This window comes from Gallus gallus, chromosome 1 (assembly GCF_016699485.2).
Source record: "Gallus gallus isolate bGalGal1 chromosome 1, bGalGal1.mat.broiler.GRCg7b, whole genome shotgun sequence".
NCBI classification, from domain to species: domain Eukaryota; kingdom Metazoa; phylum Chordata; class Aves; order Galliformes; family Phasianidae; genus Gallus; species Gallus gallus.
The window spans coordinates 155,995,617-156,023,086 of record NC_052532.1 but is presented as its reverse complement, the minus strand read 5'-3'; the positions used below and the strand labels follow the sequence as shown (position 1 = coordinate 156,023,086).

The following is a 27,470-nucleotide window of genomic DNA, read 5'->3' as shown; positions in this document are numbered from 1 at the left end:
TCTTCCTTCTTCTTTTATCTTGTTTTAGGCTGCACAAAAGTGTATACTAAGTCTTCTCACTTAAAAGCGCACCTGAGAACTCACACGGGTATGTACTCGCTCTCACTGTCTCTTGCTCATTAATGGGTCGTATATCTCTGAAAAGGCAAAAGTGTTGGATCCACCATCTCCCTGTTTCTGTAGAGTGATATGGGATCGGACTTGCATTTAAGAAAAAGGTCTTATTAAGAATTAATTATTAAGAAAAATGTTATGTTTTTTTTTAATTCTAAATGCAGCGTTCAGCCTCTTACAACACAAAACAAAACTGTTAAGAAAAAACAGATGGAAATGCTGCTTTTGCCCCAAAAAGAGCTTTCTATGGAAAATGAATTCAGCAGAGTAAACATTCTGAATTTAAAGATTTATTTGCATAAATAGAATTTTTCTATTTTGAGCCTTCTCTTTGACCTGGTAAGAGTTAATTAATCTTGGACTTTTTTTCCAAAATGCCATGAAAATTCTCAGTCTCCTCTTGCATATCATGAAGTGTTTTTGTTTGTTTGTTTGTTTTTAGAGACAAACTGTTTCACAGTTCTTTTTTTCTTTTTTTTTTCCCCCTGGTGAAAGACATTAGAATGGAGGAAACGAAAGTGCAAAGTGTTAGCGTGTTACATTTCTTTTTATACCTTTATCAGAGTCTGTGTGCAGATACTGATGCAATTGCAGCTCGTGGGCCTGCACCGAGCCGGGCTCAGGACAGAGCTTTGCTTATCCATGCACGCAGGAGCCGTGCCTTCAAAACCCAGCTGTTTGGACACAGAAGCTCATAGGGACTGCTCCTAAGAGTGGACTCGTGTAGACAAAGGGCAGGAGGCGGGGGGAGGAATGCCGAGCTCCCCAGCAGCACGCTTGGAGCTATTAGGACAGTTCTGGGGTCTTAATACAAAACCAGTTGTGCTACAGTAAGAAGACAATTTTTACTTTACAGTAAAAAGACAACTGTTTATTTGCCAAAAAAAAAACAACCCAAGAAAAAGGAAGGGGGCTACTAGCTGTGTTTTTAAAATGGAGTATGAGCTTGAACTCTTTTACCTGCAAACATCAATTTAAAGCAGAACAGAAGTTGCGCTTCAAGCAATTTGCTTATTGAAGCAGGCTGCCAGCGCTAAGGCTGTGCTGTTCACGTAATGAGTTTTCACCTAAGTTTAAACCAAAAGTCAAAACAAAATTTAACGTGAGCTGTGATCCAGCAAAATGCTTCGCTGTCTCTGTGGAAACAAGGCTGTGTTTTCAGCTATTCGGAAGGGATTGTTAGATTATTGTAAGAAATTGAGTATCTCCAGGCTGAATGTTACTATGGAAATTTTGTTTTGATAAATGAAAGAGTTATCTGTGTTGCACCCACAGTTTAAAAAGAAAAAAAAAAAGTTCTAAGCAACTCTACTGCTTTACTTTCATAATAGACTAAACAAGAACTTAGGTGTTCTTGATACTTATGTTCACTCATTACTGACTAGATTAATAAGAATATTTTTGTGAGACTGTAAACCTGAATAATGTCAGAGAGTATAATACTATTGGCCTTTAATAAATAACCTTTAAGTGGTGTCCGTGCAATTTAGCCAGCGACTGAGTCCCAGTTTTAAATGTCACTTGCTATTATACAGTAACTAGGAAGAAGATAAAGGCAAAGTTCTCCGAAAAATGAGCATTACTTGGGCATCATTGTGTACTTTCCCTTTTTAAAATCAGTTTGTATCTTTCTCTCTTTTTTTTTTTTGTACCTTAAGTGGTAATGACGTTAGGGTTTATGAAATTAATGTTTGTGTGCACAGAAATACACACACCCCTAATACATACTGCATAGGGTCGCTAATGTTTATTGTTACCTTCACTTCTTTACCTATAGATGTTTGACCTTAGAAAAGTGGATTAATGTGCAGAGGTCAGAGAAGCTGATGTATTCATGGAAACAAGAATGTTGGAGATAAAAATCTAGTGAATTTAAGCAAGCCTGGAATACAAAGGGTCTTCTGGGGAGGTGAATGAAGGGATAAACTGTCTGAAGCGTTAACATGCAAGAATGCGAGTCCATATCCTGTTACCTGCATTATTTCAGAGTTTGGATTAGTTTAGCTCTCTTGAATATTCATTTAATACTTGAAGATTTCCCGTACAGATTGTAATCTCTCTCTTAAGATACGGCTGAAACGTGTCGATTTACGAGCAGGATCTCTGACGTACCGATACCACGTAAATCAATCAACTGAAGGTTAACATGAATGGAAGCAATCTTGGGGAAACCGGCAGAGTTACGCCGGGGGCCCTCAGGGCTCCCTCAGGAGTGTGGGGGGGATCTCTCTACCTTGCCTCAAAAGAGGGAGGCTTGGTGCTAAACTTCGGGGAGGTGTTTCTTTGTGTATACCGTCCACTTAGCGTGCACCCCGTCCCCTAGAACTATGCATTCATGCAGCGTTACTGAGCCTTGGTTTTAATTTATTATTATTATTATTATTTTTAAGACTCTTGTGAAGCTCTTACCTTCAAAGTCTGAAGTAATTGTCACGTAATCCGTTTTAATAAAGTTGTGTGTGATATTCTTTCAAATCCCTTCAGGGATAGCAGACCTGTTTATCTGGCTAAACCCGTTCTTTAGTAATCATGGACCACTGAAGTTGTTTTCTCCTTATTCTTAGTTTCTTAACAATACCTTTCAAAATTGGCTGTAGTCTCTCTCTCTCATCCCAACCAGTCCCCGCCCTTCTCAGCAATCTGTCATCTTAAAATAAAAGAGCCTGCAGCAAAGTTTGTCTGCCATTAAAAGTCAAGACAGACCTTATGGTTTTCCTTTTGTATTGGAAAATCTCAGCCTTTTCAAAGTATTTATTTAGCGATCTTTTTCTTCTGAATGGCTTTCACCACATCTAATAGATGTTCTTTGAGAACAAACTTCAGGGAAATGTTATTTTTGATAGGTGGAATGTAGGCTGTAGTCTTCTTTTGAGATCAAATACGAACACACTCAGACTTTTCCATTTAACTAACACTAGGAAATGGGCAAGAGCAAAATGCCATTCTCTTTTCTTATGTGTTTCTTGCTTGTTTACCTTGCAGCAAGTCAGATAGCATAAGCTGGTACGTAATGGAATTATGCTGGACACCGTATTCATGCTCTCCAACATTCACACAGAGAAACAAGGTTAATACACGTGTTTCGGCTGCTGGAGCAGGCATCCACTTTCCTTCCTCTAGATAATGCTTTAGTGTTTGTAAATTAGGAAGTGAGTTTTTGTTGTTGATAAACTGGTAACACAAAATGTGGAATATATGCAAACGTTCAGCCGCTGCGGAGAAACACAGCATTGTGTATCCATCTCTGTGCAGTTGTGGAGCAGATGTTTAAGCTTTTCAAATGTACTGGACGCTTCAGAGTAGTATCTTAACTTGCTGTTATTTATTCCCAAGACGGATAGGACGATACTCAGCATGCTGAAATACCTGTTGGAGCATCTGTCAAAATAGATTAGATTTTTTTATTTACTTCTCGAACCAGGGATTTTCTTTTAAAATGGTTATACCTGTTAGTCATGGAACAAGTTTCATAACTTGTATTGTGCAACTGGTGTATATAATAGGGGGTGTTATGCATTTATTGCAGGCTGTCCAACATGAAAACTACTTTAAGACGCAGGCATAACAGTTCTGTGTCCAACTAGAAAAACGTGCCAGATGTCAGAGCAAAGCAATTCACTGTGTATTGTAGATAACCTCATTAGATTTCTCCTGTAATGTATGAGTAGATACATACATACACACATATATGAAGTGATCCTTTAGGACCGTGTTTTGTGAAACTTAAACCTGTTACATTTCTTTATATATAAAAATTTGGGACTCTTGGAGTGGAGTCTTTGATATGCAGGCACCTGGAATACGCTACCTGTAACGCTACATCAGAGCTGCTGGCTCTAGGGTGCTTTTTCTGTTATTTCTGTGAACAGCTGCACACTTGAGAATTTTGTATGGTTTTTTAGAGGAAAACTTGTCATTGTTTTGAACTCATCAAGGCGCTGAGGGAATTTTCCAGCTGCATACTGGTTTTCCGTATACAGAGTCTTCGTACAGGCATGCTCTCTAATCACATGGTTGGTTTGCCATTAATAGTTTCTAACATTAACTGCATAACTATTTCATCTCTATCTATAGATCTTGTTTGTATTTGGTGATGGGAAGTGGAAGCTGAGATAACTCAAGAGAAATGGCATTTCTCTAAATGAGATGCACTCAAAATACTTCCACTGGCCCTAGTTATTTCAAATGCTGCATCGGCATGGGACAGCTGCTAGCTTGTGTGGTTCCTCAAGGTGTTTAACATTTTACTTCCATTTAGATTTCTGCCTCGGTAGATCCAGAACTAGTCTGCATACACCAGAATTAGAACCAGTTGTGTGCAATAGACATTAGCAGTCCTTAGGACTCTGTGTTCTGAATTTACTGTAGCTGTAAGTCTATGCATGTTAACAGTGGTGCCTTATAGAATTGCCCAGAAACTCAGGATACCCATTCTTTAAAAGGGAGTACAAGTGTCAGTGGACCCTACAAAAAAAAAAGCACGTACTGATCCCAGTCCTGAGAATGAGGTGAAGGATTTTGCTTGTGTTGTACAAGTGGGGGACTGAAGCTCTTCAAGACTGCCTTGCTCATGGTAGCAGCTTTCTGTGTCTGTAACGACACTTCATCCTGGAAAAAAACCCCTTTGAATCATGAAAATAGCTATTGAGTAAGTACAGATTCTGTTTCTTTAACCTGTTGAGTGAGTCAGTTGCACTGATTATACTTTAAGGAGATGTCAGTAAATGCCATCATTGGTAGAGAGAATAAGGAAAAATGGAGGAGAGTTAAATAAAATTGTTGAGAAAGTGCATTAAAGTGCAATATTGCTAGACACTGCTGGAGAATATGTTGGTATCTTTTATTTATGAATTCTGCTAAATCCATTAGTTGCCTCTGTGAGGAATGGAAGTACATTATTTTCCTGTGCAAACCACAGTTTAAGGGAAAATAATGCATTTTTCAAACACTTTGTGGATGATTGCAGACCTTTGGATTAATTGATTCAGCTCTTTATCTGTAGTCATAACCTAAACGAGACGTGCTTGAATGTGTTGTGCTTTTCTGGGTGAAGTCTTAGCAATATAATCCTAAATTTTAATTAAGTATTACTGGCCATTCACGTCAGTATCTGGCGCTCAGTTTTTCGGATGCGGGAATTAAATTCCAAGGTGTAAGGTGAGGGATACTTCGGTTAGATTTGAGATACTTAAAAGAAAAGCCTAACGTTTTCTTTTTGATTAAAAGCCTAGAAAGTCCCTTTAAGCATGAAAGCTTTAAAAAAAAAAAACTGTTGTTTCTGTCAATTGCTCCCTGAGAGGATTAAACTTCAGTTCCAGGATATTTGATTCCTGATAAGGAAACTGTTGACCTAAGAGACCGGATTTAAATATAGTTCATTTTGAGACCGCCCTACATACACTAATATAGTCCAAGATTCACAGCAATTGCCAGCGATTAAAATTTTCCATTATTTGATTAGACATTCCTTATTATAATTAATTTCTGAGCTTGACTTGGACAGTTCGCTCCCCGTTCCACTGAACGTGTTCTGAGTAGCGTTGTTTGTTGTTTGTTAGATGACCTGTACCTCCCACTGGTGAAAGATTAGAAACATGTAAGTAATGTCCTAGTTTAGTCTGAGTATCTTGGTAGCAGCATTCCCGTCCTGTCAGGCTGCATTATTTATATTCACTGATCTCTAACAACTCTGATTAAGGACATATTAAAACCTTTGATTTTGGCAAGCGTACAGCGCTTCGCTTTGAATTAAAATAGCTTTAATGTATTGCTTTCAATTTTTGTGTGTGCATACAGTAGATGGAAATCTGGAAGTCTACAACAGGTTTAATGAATTCCACTTTAAGAGCACCTCTTATCTGGCTACACAAGAGCCAGTGTTATTGGTGTGAGAGCTAAAGAGCTGTTCTTGCACCACAGGCGTAGATGAGGAAATGTGTTCTTCAGCAGAGCACGGGACTCGTAGATGCGGCCGTGCACCCCAGATGGCATGGATTTCTTATAAACCTACTTAAAAAAATTCCTTTCCTCTGTTTGCATATCTCCTTGTGGAGAGACCACCTCTGTTAAGACAGAATGTTATGCCAGAAAGAAAATAAACCATTTCACAGACCAGTCAAGATTCCCCAGTAATCCTTGAACTGCGTAAGACAACACTTAGAAAAATAAGAGTGCTTCACACATTGCTGGGAGTTCTCAGAAGATAATACCTTTGTGTGGCTGTAGTCAGAAACTGAGTGATACGTAACTTCTTTTTTTACAGTCCTCTTCGCTTTACCAAACTTTTGTCTTTTTTTTTCCCCTCTTTTGTTAGAAAGAGATGCAATACTGCTTGATTTATCAGTGGTGGGACGTACCAGGAGAAACAACTGCGTTACAGAATTCCTAAAAATCCTGTTTTGTTGTTCAGTGGTCACCCAGTAGCCGTTAACTATACTAGGCACAGACTTTTATCACATTTTTCAATGCGCAGCATGTGTTATGCATTCGTATCACTGGGGGACTGCTTGTTTCAAGGACTACATTTATTTCATCACTCAAAAAATAAGCTGGATTTCCTTCAGCCTCTACGTGTGCTCTCAGCCTTCTAATCCCTCTCTGACTTGGACAGCACAGAGAATTTCAATGCACTAAAGAGCTTTTAAGCAGCTGAGGGATTTTTTTTATTTTGAAATTTCAGCTTTCTGTTCTTTCTCTGAAGAACAATAAAAAAACCTGCCTTTAAAAAAAAAAAAAAAGACAAAAACCCGAATTAAAAGGCTGTTTTTAACAGTGACAGTTTAGTCAATGATAGAATGGGGATCTAACTTTAAGATTTAAGTAAACTTTCAGAGCTAGAAATTTCTTTTGATCAAGAGCAGGATACCCAACCAACTGCTTTCAATTCCAGTTAGCCAGGAAGAGGCAGGAGTTTAAAACAGTCATGCTATAACCTGGAGTAAAGCTATGTCAGGCAAACTAAAACAGAGGGAAGACTCAGCTTTTTGAAGACTGTAGTATGTCAGGAATCCAAGACAACTGATTCTAAGATATGAAAAATTTGAAAGCAAAGATGTCAGAAACCTTTGTAATAATCTTTTAAAGCAGGATACAAGATGGAAGTTTCTGTACCACAGGGTTCTCCCTTCTTGGTATCACACCTAGTTGAATGTTTTTTGAGGCCGGGCACTTGCCACCAGGGTAGCAGTTCTAGAGGAATATAGTGTTGTGTGCTCCGGCTGGTTCTGAGTCTTGCCCCAGAAGCCAGGCCAGCTATGCTTGGGCTAGGATTACCTGTTGTCTGGGCTTTCTGGGGTTGGCAATCTGCTATTGTCAGACGTGTCCATCTTCTAGCTTCTGAAGAGGCAGATGCCAGACAGTGATATGACACAAAGAGAGCCAAAATGTGTTGTCTTTGTCAGTGACTCATGAACACAATGCATGCCTCTCCACAGAACTTCAAAGGGGTCCTTTTCCCACCCCCTACTCCAGCATCAGGTGAAAACACTTCCAGACAGAACAAGAACAGAGTGTTTCATCTTCTGGCCAACTTTAGTGCTTACTCACACAGACTTTGTCTTCTCTTCCCTCCTGTGTCCTGTAGTAGCTTTGAAATCTGGGACCTTTGGTGGTATTGTCCCTTTTTAAGTCACTTGAGTCATTGTGTGTAATCTGGCAGACATGAAGGCTTCTGGCATTCCCATGTATTTCCATTTGATGAAGGCTTCTTTAGGCGTAGTTGCATTAGATGAGTCTCTTACACTCCTTAAGTAGTTGACTAGGTTTGAAAACCTGACCTTTACTATATAGAACTTTATATTTTAAAAAGGCCATTCTAGTAGTGAATTACAGAAATAAATGTTACACAGCTTTTTCTTCAGTGGAGTAAGGAAGTTTACTTTCCTGTTAATGGAGAAATTGATTGCTAACAGAGGTTTTGAGTGATTCTTTTTCCCAAACAGTATTTTATAAAGAAGTATCTTCTCAGGATGCAGGGAGACCTGATCGCAGCCTTTCAGTATCTAAAGGGGGGGGTTGTAACAAAGCAAGGGACAAACTCTTTAGCAGGGTCTGTTGTGACAGGACAAAGGGAAGTGGTTTCAAATTAAAGAATGTTGATAGGTTGATACAGACGGTATATAAGAAAGAAGATATTTACAATAAGGTGAAGGGAAACACTGGAATGGATTGCCCAGAGAGGTGGTGGATGCCCCGTCCCTAGAGGTATTCAAGGTCAGGTTGGATGGGGCTCTGAGCAACCTGTCTAGTGTAGAAGTCCTTGCTTGTTGCAGGGAAGTTGGACTAGATGGCCTTTAAAGGTTCTTCTCAACTCAAATTATTCTGTGATCCTTGAACAAGGGCTGTAGGATAAAGAATGTCCTCTGAGTGACCATCACCCACTCCATGGTTGGCACTGTACCTTACCCACATGAGTATGGCAATGACAGTCACTGCCAGTAGATAGCATTAATGCTAGAAAAACGCTTGGTCTGTTTTTAAACGACTACAGCCTGTAGATAAATTGAGTCGGCATTGACTCGGTGGTCCAGATAATTTTCATGAGATGTTGATGAGGATCCCAAACCTTGGGATGTACATTGCTACAGTTTAGCTGTTGAAGTGGCTAGTAAGGTCACCGTGTTATATGCAGGTATCCATACATCTTTTTGACATCTTTGCAATCTTAGAGCATTCTAATTTACTTTAATTTCTGGGGAGCAGACAAACACATTGGAAGAAAAATAGTCTCCTTTCAGGTTAAACTCCCTTATCTCTTGTTAGGTACATTCCGTAAAAGAGCTTCCAAACTAAACACTGGTGATTAAAATTTCAGTGCTCGAGTACAAGCCTGTTTCTCATGCTCTACAAATTTATTTTTAAAACTGGAGAATGGATACATATTAGCAGTTCAAGAACTTAAAATATATTTTGTGATGCATAAGCCTAGCAAAATATTTTAAATGAGTGATACTGGAAGGAGGTTATGCAAAAATCCAATTAAACTTATGAAATCCCTATCCTGTTGAAGTATAATTTAAAGGAAAGCAGTTCTGTTTCCCAGAAGTGCTGTGTATAATATTTCTGGCTTGGGAAGAAAGGGTTGGAGTGTGCTATTTGGCTAGAAATCGGTACCAGCTTCCTCCATGGTGTTTTAGTTGAACAGTGTTGACATTCTAACAAATCCCATGGAAGCTCCCCTGAAGTGGAGGAGTTAGCTGTTTTCTTGCTTTTACAGTGAAATATCTGTTTGATACAGTGATCGTGTTCCAGTAAGTGAGCTATGCTGTGTTCGTATTTGATGACCAATGGCATTCTTGGTTTAACACCCTATAGAAGTTCTAAATTGCTGGAGGAAAACCAAGCATTTCTAAAACTTTACAGCTACTGTATTTCACACAATCATTAAAGTAAACAAATCTTACATTACCACGTAGCCAATGAAAATAGTGTATAAAGGGTTCAGTGTCCCTTGTTGTGTATACTTGTGTTGTTGTTTTTTTTTTTTTTTAAATAAATTCTCAAACCCAGATGTCTCAGAGCTTTAAAGTCAGCACAGAAGAACGTAGGATCACTTCAGAAAATATGTAACATGAGGCTTTTTTTTTCCCTTGCCACAGGAACTTAAACCAACTTCTTATTTCTGCTCAGTGACAAAAAGCATGTGTATAGATCGATAGAACACTAGCAGCTAGTTGTTCTTACGCTTTCTTTAAAGGAGTGAAAGTAACTACCTTCTTTTTCTTGCCCCCCTTCCTTCTTGCCCAAAAGGAAAACATTTGAAATTGATTCAGTTCTTAAATAGAACTTTCCAGCGGAAACTAGCATTACAAACATAGATATTCAGTATTTTACCCCTAGGATTTATTCAGAATAATCTGGGCCTCTATATTGGCGCTAAAAATAAATTTTCCAGTTCTCACTGTTAGCCAAAGCAGGGGTTAAAAGCAGCGTTCTGGCTTTAATTTCCAGTACATAAAAGTAACACTGTTAAAACAATCTGTGTAAGGCACCCCCTTGTTCCCCTGGGTGCGTCCTCAAGCATTGTTCAGTTCAGCTCAGGTCTGCAGCAGTCGGCCAGGAAGGAGAAGCAAGGCTTCTCTGCTTGTGCTGGTGATGCACTGTATGACAGTGAGGTGCCAGTGGCTCTTTCGTGACTGTAGCAGCATTGATAGGTGAGGTGACCACTCCAATGGGGTAAGCTACACAGTTTTCTACATAGGAATTCATCATTGCCTTTGAACCTATTGGGTCCGAGATGCCACACGGTTTACTGCTGTCCTGATTTCTGGTGGTTTGTATGCCAGTCTTCACACAACGTGTTGTCACAGATGAAAAACAAGATAGAATGGGAGGACAGCAGTTTTTTGTTTGGTCTCAGGGTCAGGTGCTACTTACCAGGATAATTTTGAAACTGCTTTTTCAATAATACAATGTAGTGCAGCACTCAGTGAGTTTCTACATACCTTGCATCACCTCTACACCAAGTCTATGAAGTGTGCTTTTTGTCTCCTGGTTCCCATTCAGTGTTTCATTCCAGATAGTCCAGGTCTTCTGTTTGATAAGTGCTGTTTCCCTGCCTTCTTTACCGTTTCTCAGATACCCAATGTAATTCTGTAAATTGGTAAACAAGACAGGAGTAAACAGAGAGCTGACTAAATCTCTGTGCTCTCTCCAGGCAGTTAGGGTGGGGTGATTACAGGACGGGATTTATGACAGTTTTAAGTGAAAGTTTTTAAAGATTGGTCAGAAGCTTTTAATAGTGTCTTCTTACTGAGACTACTCTGGATTTAGGTTAAAAAGTTAATTCTAAGCCAGGTGGAAATGTTTGATAAGATGAGCTTAAAGCCGATGTGGAGGAAGAGAGGAAGAAAGAGAAAAGGGCATTGTTTTTGAGTTAAGGTGCTTCACATGTAAGAGTAACACTTCTGTGCAACAAAACACAAAACATTCACTGAAGGTCTCTCTAATGTTATGCTTATGGAACAGCAGTGCAGTCTTTAACAGACCTCCATGTGAGTTAAAGCAAGACTCAGTTTAAATGCATGAAGGATGACATACATACTACAAAGGATCCTGCACTGAATAGAAACCTTTGCTGACATTCTGCCATGAAGACTAAATGCGTTATCTCAGCTGACTTCTCTGATGTTAGAAAAGCCTTATGTACTAAGTTTGAATGAGATCTGTATTTTAACCTACTGTATATGTTGCATGGAACAAAACAAGACAAACAAATCCTGATTCGTAGGTCATTCTGGTCTTTAGTCACTATCAGGAAGAGTAAATTCAACTGTGACAAAAATGTGCAAGAAATTGTGATCAAATTTACCATGTATCAAATGATTTTGAACTATGAAGGGTGATTCCAGGCCCCAGATTTGTTGTTTTCTCAAGGTTTGATGTTATTCCACTGCAGTTTCAATAAATCCCTTGCTGTTTATGCAAAGAGGTGGTGGTTTGTTTGGCTGGTTAGTTTTTCTTGAAGAAGTCCCATTCTAGTTATGAACATGCTGCTGATATGAAGTCACTTCCCCATGGCAAGCAGAGAGCTGACTCCACTTTTAGCAGTAGATGGAAAGTTACTACGTAGTTGAGAAGAAGCAGTAGAAACTCACAGACAAAACATGTTTCATAATTTCATTTAAATTACAGCTTAGAGTCTCTGAAGAGATGTTTTGATGTTTCTCAAATGGTGTTCTTTGCAGAACAAACAGATGGCAGGATACTGTCTTCTGTCTCTTTTCCACTTGCTGATGTGGCAGTAAACCAGGGAAGAGTACGAGTTGCTCCATAGAGCTGTAGGATTGAGGCTGTTAGAGTGAAGGTCTGGGACCAGATGGAGAAGGAGAAGGTCTTTAAGCCACGGTGGAAGGAATTTTTTTGAAAGCTCATCTTTATCTGATTCTGCTCCAGTTTGCTGCTGAGCGCTCAGATAAACTTGGTTTTCTTTCTCTTTGCCAGAGTCAAATTGATATAAAGGATATAGATAGCAATTGACTATGCCAACTGAAAGGTGTTTTTGTCAACCAGCGTCAACCAATATCCTATAAATAGGTAATCTTAGCTTCTTTATTTATATGAAGCTTGCTTGTGTGGTGACATCATGTCCATACCAGCTCCTGAGCAGGTGTATGTCCAACATGTAAAGTTCTCTTCACACAGAAGTCATCTTGACTTTGTGGCTTCATGCTTCTCCTGTTTCAACAAACAAATCCATAAATTATAGACGTGCTTCAAAGACCTCATTTTTAGTTGTAAAATGAATGAATGCATGTATTTCGGGTGCTTGAGCTAGCATATTCAGCGCTAGCAGGATACTTCATAGTAGCAGAGTTCCTGAAACATAGCAAGTTTTCAAAGATAGCGTGCTCCCTCTGCATTGGTACGGCCTGATGGGAACAGCAAGCACTTTCCACCTCCGCAGTGTGATTATTTAAGCACCCGGTGGTGGACATTTAATTCTGAAAACAAGGACTTCGGTCTTTTAGATGCTTTCTTCTATATATATAGCAGGCTGAAGGCAGAATACCGCAAGATTTTATTGCCTCTGACATTTTAGGAAATATTATCCCAGTTGTATTTGTAATACACTGCACCTTTGTTCATGCTTCAGAAGACCTTGAACCAATCTATACGCTACAAAGAATCTTTATAGGAATCTTTCTTCCCCTTTCAGACTTCTCTTAAAAAAGCTCAGTCTAACTTAATTTATCCTTTTTTAAAAGGTGCGAGCGTAAGTTACAAACTGGGCCAGGTTGTGATGTGAGACTGCTTTCCTCTCTCTGCTCCCTTCCGTACTGAGATGAATACGAGGGAGAGTATTTCAGTCTCATGCAGGTTTTTTTTAAACCTCTTTTCATTTCCCTATCATAACTGTCTCTGATTTGTATAAGTAACCAGCTTATGTTTTAAAGTTTCTTCTTTCTTCTTCTTGATGCTGTTTTACTCACGTATTAATTTGCAGATTTTCTGAGCAAAAACCTCATAATAAACAAAGGGGCTGTTCATTTGGGGCCTGCAGGACATGCCTATGAATCATCGGGAAACATCAGATTTTTTTTTTTTCTGTTGTTGTTTCCTATGAATTGAACAGCAGCGTCACTCGTTGCAACCCCGTTTGGCTCTCCTCAGAAGATGCACAGCTGATGTTTCTCTCCCTTCTGTCTGATTTCAGGTGAAAAACCGTACAAGTGCACGTGGGAGGGCTGCGACTGGCGATTTGCGCGCTCGGATGAATTAACGCGCCATTACAGGAAGCACACCGGGGCTAAACCCTTCCAGTGCGCCGTGTGCAACCGCAGCTTCTCCCGCTCCGATCACCTGGCTCTGCACATGAAGAGGCATCAGAACTGAAAGCCAGAGTTGTTGCCGAGGCTGTTCTGTATCTATGCAATTTCCTAATGACTCTCAACCTACAACTAAAATTAGTTTAATTTTTTGAGGATGGATTATCCATTTAAAAGAAATCTCGAAACTGGAAAATGTATATTTTGTATATTTATGCAGAAAAAGGGAAGACACTGTATCACAATACCAGAGTGTTCAAGTCATTTGTTTGCTCACATGGTGTATATGGCTTTAGTCAGCAGGTTTCATCTCTTTACAAGTATTATGTCTTGACACATGGCAGCGTTACACATACTTTTTTTCCTCTCTAGGTGTTTTGACCAAAGCACTGTCATTATTGTGACAATGTTTAGTAAAAAAATTAATGAGAGACTGCAGATGAATGGACACAGTGGAAAAGCCATGCATTGTAATCTGTCAGGGTTTTACTGAACTTGTTTAGTACTTGTGCTTTTTTTTAAATGTTAAGTCGTTCTGTGGAGATAAAACACGTAGAAAAATACATAAACAGCCATAGAACAAAACATTTTGTTCTGTATGTTGCATGTTTGCTATGACAAAGATTTTGTAAATATGCAAATCAGCTTTTTAGGGTTAAAACAAAAGTTTTCTAAGAATTATCTGGGAAAAAAAAAAAAAAAACAGTTGTTCTACATTTGTTAACACGGCACATTTACGCAAAAAGTTACTTAAATACCTCTCAAAACAGTACCAACTTAGCTTCATTTCTCTTAAGAGAAATGAGCAAGGCATTCAAATGTTTTGTACCTGTTAACTCAGATGGTGTGCACTGAATATTCAAAGCAGGATTTGGTTTTCAAATTGCTTAAAAGGGTAAAACATTTAAAGCGAACTGGAAAGTAAATGTTGGAAGCTTAAAGGGGGGGATAGTTACAGTATACAGAATGTTAAACCTCTTAGTATAAGCTAAACTTAGTATCACTTTAAAAAGAAGGATTTAGGATGCAATTTTCATATACGGACATGTTAAGCTGGTTCAGCACCAGTATGATCTGTTTTCATGTGGATATTGCATGTAATTTACTAGAAGGTAAAGGATACAGTAATTTTATTTAAAATTACAGTGCAGTTTAGTTAATCCACTGTTCAAATGGATACACACGGGAGAAAATTAACTGCTGACAAAGGTAGCTGAAACTCCACTGAAGTCAGGTGAAGTGGTGCCCTTTTATGCTAACAGTGACTTTGATCCACAGTGTTCAGCCTTGAAACATTAAGTGAAGGGCCAAAGATGAGGTTAGACCATGCAGGATTTGGCCAGGCAACAGGAGAAAACGAAACAAACCAAGTAAAAGTGTCTGGAGTTCGCAAGCTGTAATATTAAGCTGTCAACCAAAGGGTAGAATAAACAATCAAAATACCAAAAAAGGGTCTCACAGGAAAATCTAGCGTTGTTAAAACTGTTGTTTGTCTTTATTTATTTGTGGTATACAATAGACTTTTTTTTAAGACAATTTTACATATACTTGATAAATTATAGTTTTGTTTGTTATAGTTAGAAATGTTGCTCTTAATGTAAATAGTTGACAAATGATGTAAATAATTTTGTAAGGCTTCAAATGTTTATACATGGAAACACATGCATAAATTGGTTGCTGTTTTGCTTCTTTTGCCTCCCCCCTACCTTATTTTTGTATTGTGGTATTTCCTATGCAAATGTTGGAGCAAACAGCTGTATAGTTGTAGAATGTTTTGAGAGAGAATGAAATGGTTTATATATAAAAGACTTTTTTTTTTTTTGCAAAATAAAACAAAGTGCCTAATGTGCATGTGTGTGCTCTCTGTAGCTCCTGACAATTAAAGTTTTGTGTTCTCACATGATGAGCTGGAAGTCACAGCAATATTAAGCTAAGAATGCCTGTTCTTCATAGTAGGGGTTGTCTCTTTGGAAAGTACCTTGCCCTCCTGTGTCCAGCCCTCCTTAAAATAATAAATGTGAAAAGATTATTACTTCAGGGTGCTTCTCTGCCACTAGAACTTTAACAGAAGTGTTCAGTAGCCTGAAAATAATTCTGGTAGTCCATCCACAGATGTGTAGCTGGAAAGGAAAAATACTCACGGCATGCATACAAGAAGTATAGGAGTTCTCTCCTACTTTCAACATGGGTAAAAGCTGTTTACACCCATCTAGTGTTGCCCAAAAGTACTTTCCCCCCCCAAAATCCCTTTCATGTTCCAGAAAACCAGGAGGGCCCCACAGAAGTCTTATACAGATCCCCCCCAAAACTACATCTCCTTTTCAGTATTTTTTCTCGGAATACAGAAGTATCATTTGATTTAGAAATTCAAGTTGTGCGTACAGATCTGGGGTTACAGTTGTCTTCCAATCCTTTCTGTCGAGCTTAAAGAAAATGGGTATACTGAGCTTTTCAAAAGAAATTGATTTTACAACCAGTGAAAAATTCAATTTAAATTTTGTTTACTATTCCAAGTTGATAGATTAACTATCAACTTACTCAAAATTCAGTTTTCATATTCTACAAACTGGGGATCCTGAATCCTTTCTTGTATATCCCGGTTCTTATAATCTAACTTGGATTTTTCTTTGTTTCTTTCTCTCTTAATTTGCCTTTCCCATTTCACATAAAAGTGGTTCCACACATGAACTAATTCCTCCTTTTTGAAAATACCCAGGATAGTCATCAGTAAAGTCAATGAAATCCCAGTTAATTACCAAGATAATCTGCCTGTGTCTAACCTAACTGAACAACCGCAAGTGCTAAAGAACTGTTTTGGAGAATATGGAATGTAATTCCCAGCAGCATTACTGCTGCAATACCTTTTTTTTTTTTTTTTTTTTTTGATCCAGCAATTAAAAGTTCTGCATTTCTTTATAGAGTTTTTCTGCTAGGAGGGGAAGTTGGCACTGCGTTCAGTAATCGCTCATGTGCTGTCACGGTACATAAGAGTTACCAGAGCTTGTTTTCCTGAGCACAGGGTGAAGTAAATAACAGCAGCGTTCCAGGCCATTTGGTGCCTTAAGCCTGGCCGCTTCACTCAGCCCAAATAGCTCATGTCGTGCTTGGGACTGGATGGGCAGCAGGTTTTGGAATTGTTTCGGTCTTCTGTGGATGAAGACGGTTCTGGTTTCTATGTTTCCCATGCCTGTTCTCAACGAGGGCCCACTGATTGCATGGTTTCGGCCTCTGAAATTGCTTCATACTACTTTTAGATGTTTCTCTTGCTCAGCTACCTGGTTGCATAAACAGCTTAATGGCACTGTATTAATCTTGAACGAAAGGCCATAATTATGTCCATCTACTTCAGCAGTGTTTAGCCTAACACCAACAGAAACGCACACAGCCAACGCATGTGCTAGAATACATTATAAAACTGAAGGCAGAGAAGCTGGCTTTACTGATGAGTGCTACATCCCCAGTATGTGGTGTTAACAGTTGAACAGCACAGCCAATCTCAACACCAGCCAGAAAAGTCTACATTGCCACAGCCCCTGCCTGCTCATTGGAAGCAGTTGGGCAGAGTCCCCTGAGGTACTGAGGCAGCTCTCAGATCCAGCTCTCAAATTATCATTCAACACTCAAATTATCATTCCACGTGAAGAGGGAAAATCCAGTTGGCAAACTGGATTTTCCAGTGATCATGTGAAAGCCTCACTGTCTCTTCATTGGGTGCTGAGTTCCTTCCTGTGGTTTTTATATTAGTTGAGGGCCTGGTCCTCCACAGAGGTGCCTCTGTGCCCACATGGAGATCCTGTGTCCTTCATTACATGGGATCTTCTCAAGGATCCTTGTAATCGGCTCTGTTAAGGTGCCACCCATGTGGCAGTCCTGTGGCCTTCACCACATGTGAACCTCTCAAGGATCCTTGTTGTACTCAGGTCTGTAAGGTGCCACGAGGCTCTGCCATGCTGTATAACCACAGTAATGGTTTTGCCATTGAACTTCACGAAAGAGAGTCCAGCTCAAAGAGTGACTAGTATCCAGAAGAATGTGGTGAATTACTCATGTGCTGAATAATGTATCCTGGCACTTTAAGTGTATGAAGGCAGGGGGAATTTATTGGCCGCTGTAAGCAGGAGAAGCAGCCCAATGGGTATGCTTTTAATAAAGTGTCTTGCATAGTTTGCTTATGTTTACTTATTCCTCTTCTCCTTTACCACTAACAATTATGTTGTCATCTGCCGTGTTTCTAGCACCTCCAAAAATGGTTGTTGTTGAGGATTTGGGATTTGAGCTGATACAGGCCATTGTAGAAATTCATGGCAGACCAGGCAGAGAGGTCTATAAAGTCCCATCTACGGTGGTTCCAAAGATTTATTTGATGTTGGTATTGTGCTTTTTAAAAATAGTTACTGTTTATATATAAATACATATGCAAATATATATTGGCATGTGTGTATGTGTATGTGTGCTTGCTCTCTTGAATATTCAATTTAATTCTGACTCCTGGCAAACGCTTTTGATTCATGCCAGTGAGTTCCACAGGGTTAGCTGAGGAGCAGAAGGGGGAGGACAAAATGCGTATTTCTACATTTCCTCACAAAATTTCTAAACAAACAGAGAAATTTAAATGTCTGTTCTCCTTGCTATGTATACGTACTGAGGGAAAATGCCACAATTAAATTCACTTTCCAAAGAGTAGGTATTATCTTTACATCTTCAAAAAAATCTGAAGAGAGAGTGAGAGTTGTATGGAGAAGGAAGGGCATTTACATTACAGCAACAAAGCTAATTAGGAAAAGAAACTTTTCAATTGGTCAAGCTAAAATAATGATTTATATCTGCAGGAGAACCTCCGCACGTGCTAGCAGAGAGCATCCTGGAATGTAATTTTAGGTGCAGCTTGTCAAAGCAGAATTCCTTCTCTCTCAGCTTTACTTTTCTTTCCGGGTCTCTGCGTTTCCCATTTCATCTGCCCATCCGTCTCATGCTTATTTCATATTTCTCACTGCTCCCGAAGCTCTGGCTGCCCCTGTTGGTCCAACCCAGCCATCAGTTGAGCAGCAGCCCTGGCTGTTCCTGCTTGTGCTCCTGCTCCCAGCCAGAACATGCACATCGCTTAGCTCGGGTTCAGCAGCGATTGCTCATCCCATTTGAAGACAGGGCAGACTGCAGGGAATATGGAGGAAGAAGCTGTGCGCAGAGGAGCACAGACCTGGGGAAATAAAACATGGAAATGTGACAGCTTTTGTCTCTTTGCCACGATTTTCTGTCTCTTTCTATTGTCATTTGTGTGACTTTCATTTTTTGACTCAGGCCGTAAAATGCTGGCAGAGGAGCAACAGTGTTGGAGGAAAAAGCTGTGAACCTGGACAGAAATACCTTCCTTGCTTTTCACTTCTCTTCTTGGCACAAAGAATAACAGCACAAACTGTTTATTTTCTGCCAGTCTCCCTACGTTGTATTGTATAACCGGGGCAAACTTCCTTTTTTCTTTATGTACAGTGCTTGTGTCAATACACAGGACATGACATAATTATGTGCATAACGACTTTTGCACCCAGAGTGATTTTTTTTTTCTTGTTGGGGCTCGGGAAACTTGTGAGAGCATTCTCCTTTCCATGGGACAGGGCAAAGGCATGTGATGCCAAGGGGGATTCTCACAGTGAGGCAGCAGCTCAAAAATATTCAGCTGTTCAGTGTGGAGTCATGAGGTTTTCCACCTTGCTTTTTGGGCTGACCCCGTTTTCCTGCCTTACTCTTTTGAATGTAGTACAGTAGGCTCAACAGCTTCAACTACAGGAAGCTTTAGGAAAATATGGTTTGCCTCTTTCTCAAGAACTGAGGAATCATATTGGCTGATTTGCCATCTTTCCTGCCTGGGAAATCAAAGTCTGAAGTCTCTTCTAAATAATATCCCCAAAGGCCATTTTTCTTCCCAGCCTCAGTTGCTGTTTCTGTTTATACTCGTTTTGTTTAGTTGGCTATTGTTATTGTGGTTTGTCATTATTTCCAGCCCATCGGGGTGGATCACTAGACCAAAAAAAGGACGAAAGCACCCTCAGAGGGACCCAAAACCTAGTCTCTGCTCTCCCAGGTCAATACCCAAGCTGCAAGGTTGAGGACTCCCACTCTCTGCTGCTCTCTTTTTCCAGTCCCACAAATCTTGTGTTCTCTCCTGCTCACTGGTCTGACCTGCAGGAGGTCTGCTGTATCTTCTCCTTGACTCCATATAGCTCATGGACTGCTGAACCTCCTGTGAAGTCAGGGACGTGTGTTTCCAGCTTTTTCAGGACAACTAGGAGTGGGCACCACGTTCCTGGCCACCAGAGGAATGGCCTCTTTCATTTATTACTACTTCGTAATAAAAAGAGTACCATCTCCAAACCCCTTCAAGGCAGGGGCATTGCAAAGGAAAGCTGCAGCTACCTGCGAGAAGCCTCATCTTGCACACATGCAGAAAGGGAGTCAGAAAAGTGTCTTTGACATTAAGACCTCAGGAGGATTTAGGCAGGACAGTACTTAGTTTCTGGATCCTAATAAGGGATAAGAGTGATCTGAATCCTTAACAGCATGAAGCCTGAGGCTCTGCTGCATATCTACATAAGCACAGCTCAAGGACCATGAGGAATTTTAAACTTATAAATTCATGGCCATATAGAGCTTAACCTGAAGGGTTAAACATTGGAAGTATGAAAGTTTTCTGGATTTTATGCATACATTACACCCCACTTTAGGCGCTAAATCCTGTGGGGGGGGGGGGGATTTTTTGCTTCAATGAGAAGAAGCAATGTGCAGCTTCAGTAACTCACATGACTGGGGAAGGCTTGAGAAATCTGTTTCTGCAGATTGCGTTGGCACCAGAGCTGGACCTGAAGTCTGAGTCTGTAGGAGCTGCCTACTGCCTCAGTGTCAGTGGTGCAGAGCTGGCACCAGGTGAGCAACACCAGCATTTTGCAGGCGCCTGAGCACCTTGTACACTTTGGGCTGGCCCAGGAACTTCCGTGGCTGATTGAAATGACATAATGAAATAAGATTTAATTTGAAAAACTGCTGCATTACAGTTTTGACATAGAAGACCTAAAGTCTGAGAGGATTGCTCTCAGGGAGCTTTCACAACAAATTTCTGAATTTCGGTCTTTTAATCCACAGTGTCTCCTGAGGCTGAGTCTGGATTTTGTACTTATGAAGAGGTTTATTTTCCAGTTTTGTTCAAATACAGCAGTCTCCCAAGAGCAACATTGTAGAGATTTTGACTGTGGAAGATGGCAGAATTCTTGCAAGATTAACAACATTTGCGCTATGGCCATCTATCAATTAAAAACCTTACGTGGTCCAAAACATTCCCCTCAGCCCAGCTCTGATGGATCTTTTAAACGAACACTTACATTCACAAACTGCTGGTAAGAAAAAGCATGAGTAATGTGTTCAGATAATCTTGAAGTCAGCTTGACTTGTTATTTTTGTTCTCACTGTTCTCAGCTAAATAATGAAATAGTAGCTTTCTTATACAAATATTTGTATGTTAATACTGAATTTACCTGTGCCTCCCCCCCCACCCCCACCCCAAAAATTAATAAATTGTTGTTTTCCAAGCACTGTATTTGGTGCTGTTATCAGACTAGAACTAAAAATCATTCTTCCTTTGAAGAAGCTCAGACAAATGGGTAAGCCAGGCAAAATGTCCCCAGGGGAAAACTTACTTCATTTCTGAAACATTAACAACAGCAATCAAATGAAATGTGAGTATTTTCAAAGTACATACTGTGCCTTAGGACATTTAAGCTAATTTCTCGAATAAAGGAACTTTTCAGTAACCTTAAAGAAGCATACTCTGAAAAGACAGTTCTGAATATCAGCTATTTCTGACATGTACAATCTGCAGAAAAATTAGGCTCGGGGGATCCACATATTCCACTTTTATCTTCTTTGCAAGTTTATTCTGCGTATTTACGCTATTCAGCTTGTATATTGTAGCTGGTAGATGCTCTTCAGTTTGCCTGTGACCGATACTGCTGTTTTGTGATAGTCCCTTAGAGGCACCTCGTGCTTCTCGGTGTTACTCACTTTGTTGCTGCAGTGGGGAACAGGGTGTTAGCTGAAGTTGGTGAGCTGAAGGGAGGATGGCAATCCGACCAGTTTTCTACTTGTTTCCAAGCAAGTATTGTTTTCATGAAAATACACCCTGCCACCACTGCCATAGTGTGCGTGGACGTGGATTGGTGCCTTTTAATGCATCTGGCAAAATACCTGGGACTGGAGGACTTGCTGATAAAACTGAATAAAATCAAACTTTATGCCATTTAAATAGCCATGGGTTTGAGATGGTTTTGCCAACGCCTCGCCAGGAATCTGATTTGAATTGTTTTCCTGAGGTCAGAGTAACTGCAGAAAGTTCCCATCTGCTCTCTCTCAGATTTTTTACTTCATAGTGCCACTGTGGCATTAGCACGATGGACAAATGTTGTTTATTCTTCCCCAGCTGCCTCATCTTTAGCATTTAAGCACAAGCATCTGAAAAAAACAGCCGTAGCAATTAAAGGGAACAAATTAATCTTACCGCCAAGACAATGCACAAAATCAGTCTGCAAGGAAATATATATGTTTATTTACCCTGGGAAGTTAGGTTGCCAGCCTTTTCTTCACAGGGGCATGGTTGTAGAAGTATTAATGAGCAACTATGGCTGAGTCTGCACTAGTAGGCTAAGCATGGCTGGGACTGCTCCCAGGTACTGAGGCCAATGGAGATGGAAATGGGTGCATCTGTGCTGTTGATCTCTCTTCCCCTCTGTGCCCTGCAAACAAATCATCTACTGAGAGGAATCCTGGCTCATGCCAGCTCTTGGCCCGTATTTGGGAATTGTTTGGGAAAGTTGGCCCCAGTCCCGCTGTGCCAGGCACTGTGCTAACAATTAAACAACATAGACAATTAATTGCCTTCCAGTGCCTGGGAATGTTGCCGGCACGCTTTAATTTACCAGTATGGACGTTAGCTTTGGAGTTCAAGCTTTGCCAGATTCAGCCTGGCTTCCCCCCGTCTTTAAAAGAAGAGAAACAAGCAAACAAAAACTGACATTCAGGGGAGCAGTTCTGCTGCATGTGGTCCTTCTTAGAGCCTGAGAAATATGTAAACTCACAGGCTCTATTGATTTGCTTCAAATTACTTCACATTGACAATAGAATAAAGACAAAAAGCAGAAATGGCCCAGAACATTGTCTTACTATTAAGAAAAAGGAAAAAGGATTTTAGCTTTAATCATTTTACTGTTGTGAGTGACAGAGCTTGAGGAAGAAGTCTAGATGGGGGGGCTCAACTGGGAGGCTCCTCATAGAGCTATGTAGAGGAAATGTGAGGAAATGTTGCTTTTAAAAAAAATAATACATGTGCCAGAGAGGGCAAAGAAGAAGAGGTCTAATCCCTTTGAAGCTTGCAGTTTTATGAGAGCTCTGTCCTTGGGAACTGTTCACCAGAGATGAGTAGAGCCGCTTCGAGCTTTGCAAAATTAGTACAAACATAAGGTGAGTGGTTTTATCATAAAATTGGAGTGGCCATTAAAACTTCAAAGGAGACGTATGACCTGAATTTTACCTGTCACGGTCTGGAGTATTTATTATAGGAAGATTTGATTCCTTTCTTTAGTTAACAACCTGGTACTCATGTGAGGTCAGAGGCCAGATTATAGTTTTCATTGGTGGTATGACAGATTAGATGTTAATATTTTATTGCTTCTGACCTTGGGAATTCATAAACCATTGGAAAGGTAAGAGCTGAAAAAATGCCATGGCTCCCTTTGGAGTGAGAGCATATTTCTAATTCCTGAGTGTGGCCACAGTAGTATGTTTACATTGATTAGCATGTAACCAGGATGACTTTGACATCCTCGAAGGATGCTGGGGATTGTAATCCTTTAGGAGCTCTGGTCAAGCAACACCACTGCACATTTACTGCAAGCTTTGACATCAGAATACCTCAGAGGAGCAGCAAATTCAATATTCAAAATGGTAAAGCAAGGCACTGTGATAAACCCATCTTTTCCCAGGAACATCCGTATATTTCCATAACCTTTGTCCTTCCTCCTAAATATGTTGGTTGGTTGTGCAAAAACTGTGGTGTAGCACCTTGTTCTCATGGGCAAAGAGATAGCCCCTTCCCCTCCTTCTTGCTGGGGCTGCCAAACTGGCCACACCATCATTTGGTTCCTTTTTCTACTGCCTTAGTACACTCATTTCAGCCTTCTCCTTTCACACATTTGACAGTCTTCCCCAAAGTGTAGGTCTTCCTTGGGATCCCTGTCTCTCCTTCCAGTGTTTTCTGCTGTTGCTCTGTCTGTCTACCTTCCCCCAAGAAATGCTTGTAATGGCCAGCTTAAAGAATCAATTGCCACAGAGGTCCTTGGCTTTGTAGGCTGTTTGCATTGCATCTTAGCAGGGAAATAATAGCTGCATCTGAGTGAACAAGTTTGTCTGCAGCTGTATTTGGAAATAATTGGAATCATTTTACTAATATTTGCATGAGTGTGAGATGCTTATTGTTCTAAGAGAATATGACAACAGTATTTTAGCAGTACTCAAGTGGAATCCTCTATAAAACTGTTCATCTGTACTTTCCAAAGAGATAACTTGATTCAAAGACACAGTATGGCTACAGCCCAAATGAAAGCATAAAATATGGGTCTGGATTCTGAGGCAAATACTAGCCATCATACTTCCCTGTATATAATTTTCTACACCTAAATTAAGATTTCTATAGACTTCGAAGCATAGATTTCGGTAGATTTTAGGTGCCTAATCCCACACAATAGTGTAGATGGCCAACTGGGTAGAACTGCCCTGCTTCTATCGATACCTCTACGATCAGCCTAAAAACAGTGGCACTTTAACTCATTAGGAATAATAACGGTGGTAGCCAGCTTTGCATACTAGGCCTGTGGGAGAACTATGTTCCCAGAGACTGCAAGGCCCACAAGACATTTTATGTTGGCCTGCTATTGGCCTAACTACTACGATATCCCCAGTAGTCTTTTCCAGACAGACATGTCAGAGTACAAAGATTCCTGGGAAAGGAAGACCTTATGAAGGGAACACTGGATTTTTGTCACCTGATACCTTCAGAAGACAGTGGCTGCTACGGTATATAGACAGGCAAAATCTAGACATTATGATTTTAAGTGCAAAAGGAAGCTATCTACAGACATCTGTGTGACAGGATGGGCTGAGACCTCTTCAAACAGTGTGACTGAACTTGGAGATAGGATTACAATCTTTGAAATTAAAACAACAAACAAACAAACAAAAAAGACAACCCAACAAACTAGCAATCTATTGGTGCAAGCCTGCTTCCCTCACTTCCATAGCTTCCCTAGACAAAAGCTGTCCACCCATCAGCACTGAAGTGACTGAGAGCTGCAGGTCTCTTGGGCCTTTGATCAGGGCATTCTTGTACAGTCCTGATGAATCTCTTGTCATCTCTGCAGCAACCTGAACACTCATCACTTTGTTCAAACTCACTCTCCTTCCCTAATCCTTCCCCCATATTTCCCAGTTGTAGCCTCAGTTTATCCTGTTGCCTCCTTCCTTTCTCCTTTCGGTCAGTGCTCTTGTCACAGCAACCCTTACCATAGAGTGATTGACAGTGCAGTGGATGTCCACCCTAAACAAAGCCATCTCACCACCTTGCCATTAGAAAGATCCTTTACTCTCCCAAGACAGCAAGGGGGAGACTTGTCCTCTCCTTCCTTGCTACATCAGGCCCACTGCATTCCCTCTGTTCTCTCCCACCTCATTGGTACCCCAATCCCCTCATCATAAGGAAAACTCAGGATTAAATTGTTCCACCAGCAGCTAACAAGCCACAGCAAAACTGGCTTGGCTGGTTGGAGACCAGCCAAATAGCAATACAGTGGATCATGTGTCATGGGTACTTATAGAAATGAAATGTCACTGCACTCAAATAGAGAAGGAAGACTTGATCTCAGGCCATGAGGTGTAAAAAAGCTTTATTGGAATTTTTGCTAGTTGAAACTGATCATAAACTACTTATTTCCACTGCTAAAAGGGGCCTGGCAAGCACATTGCTGGGAAACAATTTATTTTTTTCAATTACAAGAATTGCAAACTGGATACCAGCCTGAGTGGGACTTGTGGAAGCAGATAGACTCTCTAGAGTACCTAGGAAAAAATGCAATGGAATAAAGTCCAGAGGTAGGGTATTTACATTTCAATTTTATTGAAAATCCTGTCTGAGACAAAATAGAGACTGTAACTGACATGTATAAGGGTGTGATGCCACAAAAAGGAGTTGAAGCTTTCAGCATAATGCTTCTGGGAAAGTCTATTTCCAGTTACTATTGTCAGTGTTAAAAGAAGCTCCTAGAACTAGCTGGATTTTGTTTTTAGTGTTCGGAAGAATTGAATCTTAAAGTGTCACAATAAATATAAGTGTTTTAAAGAATAATGCAAGCAGCATAAAAAAAAAATCTAAGAAAGCTGTAAGAGGTTGTGTCCAGGCAAACAGAGAAATCTCTAAGAGCTTGACCCGTATTTTAAATATAACAAAGAAGTGAGAGAATACATATTTGGTATTTCAGGTTAGGCCTAGAAATAAAAGACTCCTTGACCGAAGTAATCACAATTAAGCTGGATGCAAAAATGTACATCGATTTAGCAAGGAAGTTCTACCTACAGTACCACAACTGGAAAGGTAATCACAACCATCAAGTATCTTTTTACTGGACAGGTTCTATTACAGTGTCTGTCTTTTTTTTTTTCACAAGTCAGATGAGGCTTAAATGATGGAATTAAATGAGCAGTGGACATCAGAAGTACCAGTTGCATCCAGCCTCTCACCTTGATGCCCTGCTCCCTCTGTAACCAGTCCCAACCCTCTCCCAGGACTTACTATGTCCCAGCCTGGTCATACAGCTCCATTGTGGACCTCGTCTCAGGCAGTGTCTGCCACAGTACCCAGCCCACAGTCCTTCTGTGCAGCTATGCCATGTCTGCTCTGCCCCCTGGTCCACCCAGCTCTGCATCACTCCTCAGCTTGCTTCCCTCTCCCATAGTTTTGCCACAAGAGTCCCCCAGCTCTGACGCTTCATCCTGTTGCCTCTTCTTAACCCATCCAGCTCTCCGTCATGCCCAAACTGTTTGTCTGCATTAGCAAGCCGTGGTCATGTAGTCACTGTCTTGCTTTCTCAAGCTCCTTATCTAGACATACTGTCTGTATTTACATCATTAGACCTCAGAGTTCTTCCTAGTTCCCATGTCTGGATGTACACTTAGTCATGCTCCAGCTCCATGCTAGGATAGAAACCTGGATGCGTATGCTGGATGGGAGCCGCAGCGTGCCCCAACAGGCCCAACAATTCAGATGACCAGGAAATGAGGGCCCTGAGATATGCTGCAGAGCAAGTAAGTACAGATGCAGCAGCTGTTCTCAGCTAGCTGGCTGTCTAGTCCCAGTTTCAACTCCAATTTTCCATACGCAGTCATTGCTCCCCATCTTCACACCCAGCCAGCCTAGGTTTCTGTTCCCTGCTTCAGATCCATCTCACAAAACATCTCTTTCCAGCAGATCCCATTCTGACCTCCTGATCTGACTCAGTCTTCGGCTCACAGCTCGGAATCTGGCTAGAAAACATGGGAACTCGAGACTATTAGAGTAAAATCTCAAGAATTGCTTTACATGCCATAATGGCCAAAATCCTTTCAGAAATAGCAGGGGAGTAAAAAGAAAACCCTCTAGAGATAGATAAGACACCTGTGACATTTCAGGCCACAATGATGATAAGCAACTGAGAGCAATCTTTCCTCAGCTGGGAAGTGCCTGCAATTGTGCTCTCAATGGCTCTAAATCACCAGGAGAAAAAAAGAGAGAGAGAGAGAAGGGGGTGGAAAAAGCAGTGCCTGGAGCTTTTGGAAGGGCTCAGAGCTGTGTGGACAGTTGTGGCTGTGATTTGCTGTTGCAGGGAAGACCCGAGCACCAGCTGTCTTCAGTCACCAGCCTTATAGTGTGTCCTCCTGGAAGGAACTGGAGGAGGCAGCACCTGTGCACTCACCTGCAGGCTCTGTTCTAGGCAGGCTTATCTCTGAGCTGCCCACAGGATGGAT

At 40.6% G+C, this 27,470-nt stretch overlaps 1 protein-coding gene and 1 long non-coding RNA gene across 2 annotated transcripts in view; one reads left to right on the top strand and one right to left on the bottom strand.

Annotated features, from left to right (window-relative positions):
* Positions 1–15,228, top strand: part of KLF5 (Kruppel like factor 5) — an 18,887-nt gene extending 3,659 nt beyond the window's left edge. The window contains exons 3-4 of the mRNA XM_417013.7: positions 29–88; positions 13,268–15,228. Of these exons, the coding sequence (XP_417013.6) occupies positions 29–88; positions 13,268–13,446 (239 nt within the window). The 3' untranslated portion in view covers positions 13,447–15,228. The remainder of the gene's footprint in view (positions 1–28; positions 89–13,267) is intronic.
* On the bottom strand, positions 15,060–27,470 carry LOC121113414. The gene is made up of 3 exons (XR_006931148.1): positions 27,419–27,470; positions 26,260–26,990; positions 15,060–18,576 (listed from the first exon to the last, which is right to left on the bottom strand). It is a non-coding gene; the product is annotated as an uncharacterized LOC121113414 (long non-coding RNA).